Source organism: Triticum dicoccoides, chromosome 5A (genome assembly GCF_002162155.2).
Source record: "Triticum dicoccoides isolate Atlit2015 ecotype Zavitan chromosome 5A, WEW_v2.0, whole genome shotgun sequence".
Classification (NCBI taxonomy): Eukaryota; Viridiplantae; Streptophyta; class Magnoliopsida; order Poales; family Poaceae; genus Triticum; species Triticum dicoccoides.
Genome location: NC_041388.1, coordinates 554,549,954 through 554,552,195, shown reverse-complemented (window position 1 = coordinate 554,552,195; position 2,242 = coordinate 554,549,954). Strand labels below are relative to the sequence as shown.

At 44.2% G+C, this 2,242-nt stretch overlaps 1 protein-coding gene across 1 annotated transcript; it reads left to right on the top strand.

The window, feature by feature from the left end:
• Positions 1–223: 223 nt before the first annotated feature.
• LOC119302766 (auxin-responsive protein SAUR36-like) lies at positions 224–646 on the top strand. The gene has a single exon (XM_037579817.1). The coding sequence runs from the start codon at positions 224–226 to the stop codon at positions 644–646; it is 423 nt and encodes a 140-aa protein (XP_037435714.1).
• The last annotated feature ends 1,596 nt before the right edge of the window (positions 647–2,242 follow it).

Genomic DNA, 2,242 nt, shown 5'->3' with positions numbered 1-2,242 from the left:
GTTGCAACACTGCATGCACCGATCCCATGGCCTTGTCCCCTGCCAACTTTTCTCAATGACAAGCACAGTTCACAGTCAAGATGTCCTTCCCCTGGCCTATAAATTCAGCAAGCGTCTAGCTCAACACCATCACCTCTTCATCAGCTCATCCACCAACTGAGCACTGCAACATCCATATCACACACTTCTTCAAATTCTCACAAAGATAGATAGAGAGCCAACCATGGCCGGTGCCAAAAGACTTGCGCAATTGGCAAATAAGTGGAGGGTTGAAGCACTTGGGAGGAAGAGGCTCACAATGTCAACCAAAGAAGACCAAGACTGCTGCAGTTCTATACCGGCCAAGGGCCACTGTGTCATGTACACAGCCGATGGGAGGCGTTTCGAGGTCCCGTTGGAGTACCTCAGCACGATGGTCTTCGGCGAGCTCCTAAGGATGTCTCAGGAGGAATTTGGCTTTGCAAGCGATGGGAAGATCACATTGCCTTGTGATGCCGGGGTGATGGAGTATGTCATGTCCCTGCTTAGGAGAAACGCCACTGCCGGCGTCGAGAGTACATTGCTGAGCTCTATGGTGACATCTTGCCACTACACTGGCCATATGATGCCTACTGTTGGAGCTAGTCAACAAATTTGTTGTTTGTAGCTTCTGAAGAATATGAATGCAGAGACCCTGATGTTGCCTTCTGTTTTTTTGTAGTTTGCCTGGATAGTGTAAGATAGTTAGATAAGAGACACTAGGAGATGTTTTCTGTATGTATTCATAAAAGCAACAAAGCAGCATTCTGGCAACTAGCAATTGCAGGCTTGCAGCCATACTTCTCTTGCATTTTAGTTGCATACAACTGTCCAGTGACCCAACAAGGTTGCAACTATTTTTAGATGTTGATAGTTTCATACTGCTGCTAGGAGAATTCGCAAGAAGTTTCTATACAACCTATATCATCCAAGTCAGACAATAAAAATGATCTACAAAATTGTTAATTAGTGAAACGACAAGGTGGAAGAGCAGCCGTTTTCAATGGTGAACTCTCAGGGGGGAAATATAAGGCATACAAAAACTAGGATAAAAACACAAAATGAACAGAAAGCAGGTTTATTTGTGAGTATAAGGCAATCCACAAAACTTTAAAGAAGGTAGTAGGAACTAGGCCTGAAAGACGTGCAATAACAAGTGTATCGTGTCGGTGCAAGGATTTGGTACATGTCTGTTACTCACAATCTGCAGACATGCAGCTGGTTGAAGCACCAAAGGAAGGTGCATAGAAAGAGCTAAGGAATAGCTTCCAGATTAGGTATTCAGACCACATGCTAGACCAGCACAAGCTTTAAATGGATGTTCATAACTCCTGTTAGAGATCCATGAAGCACTTTGTCGATCTCGGGGGCCACTCTATAAGCTTCTTATCATTAGGATATAATCAAGCACAAAAAAACGAATTATACCTCTTTGCACGATCACAAACAGAAATGGACCGAATTTACAGGTGGTCCTCACTCATATGTCTCTTGTGCATATATCTTAGCCACTGCTAGAAACAGGTCAGTATGGCAGCAAATTTGAGATGGCCAAACATCCAAAGCAAGCAAGCACTCCTAGTACCGCCAGTCCCAAACCGATGGCCCAAGAAAGATCAACTCAAGACCACATTGCTTGGCCCTGCCCATGCAGGCAGCACTGCATGTTATGAGCCCATGGCTCTGTCTATGCCTGTTCTAGAAACGTCTCCTATTCGCTACACGGTTAGGTATGGCAGCCACGATAGGTAAGAAACCAAACCAATTACGACCATAGGATCCGGCATACACCAAACATTTGGCCACACAGCAATCTAATCGAAACTAATCATATGCTGCAACACTGCATGCACTGATCACATGGCCTTGTCCCTTGGCAACTCTTCTCGGTGAGAACCACACAGTTCACCATCACGGTATCCTTCCCTTGCAGAAAGTGGCTAGCTCAACACCATCACTTCATCAGCTCATCCACCAACTGAGCACTGCAACATCCATAGCACATACTTCTTTATATCCTCACAAAGATCGACAACCAACCATGGCCAGTGCCAAAAGACTTGCGCAATCTTTTAATTGCATACAACTGTCCAATGAACAAACAATGGTTGTGATTCTATCTTTAGATGTTTCTCTACAATCTATCAGCTAAGTCAGGGAATTAAAAGATCCAAAAATATTGAATTAGTAAAATGACAAGGTGGAAGATGAGCCATTTTCAATG

What these genes read in the sequence shown, in the direction of transcription:
- LOC119302766 (XM_037579817.1), top strand. Translation starts at nt 224, where the DNA reads ATGGCCGGTGCCAAAAGACTTGCGCAATTGGCAAATAAGTGGAGGGTT.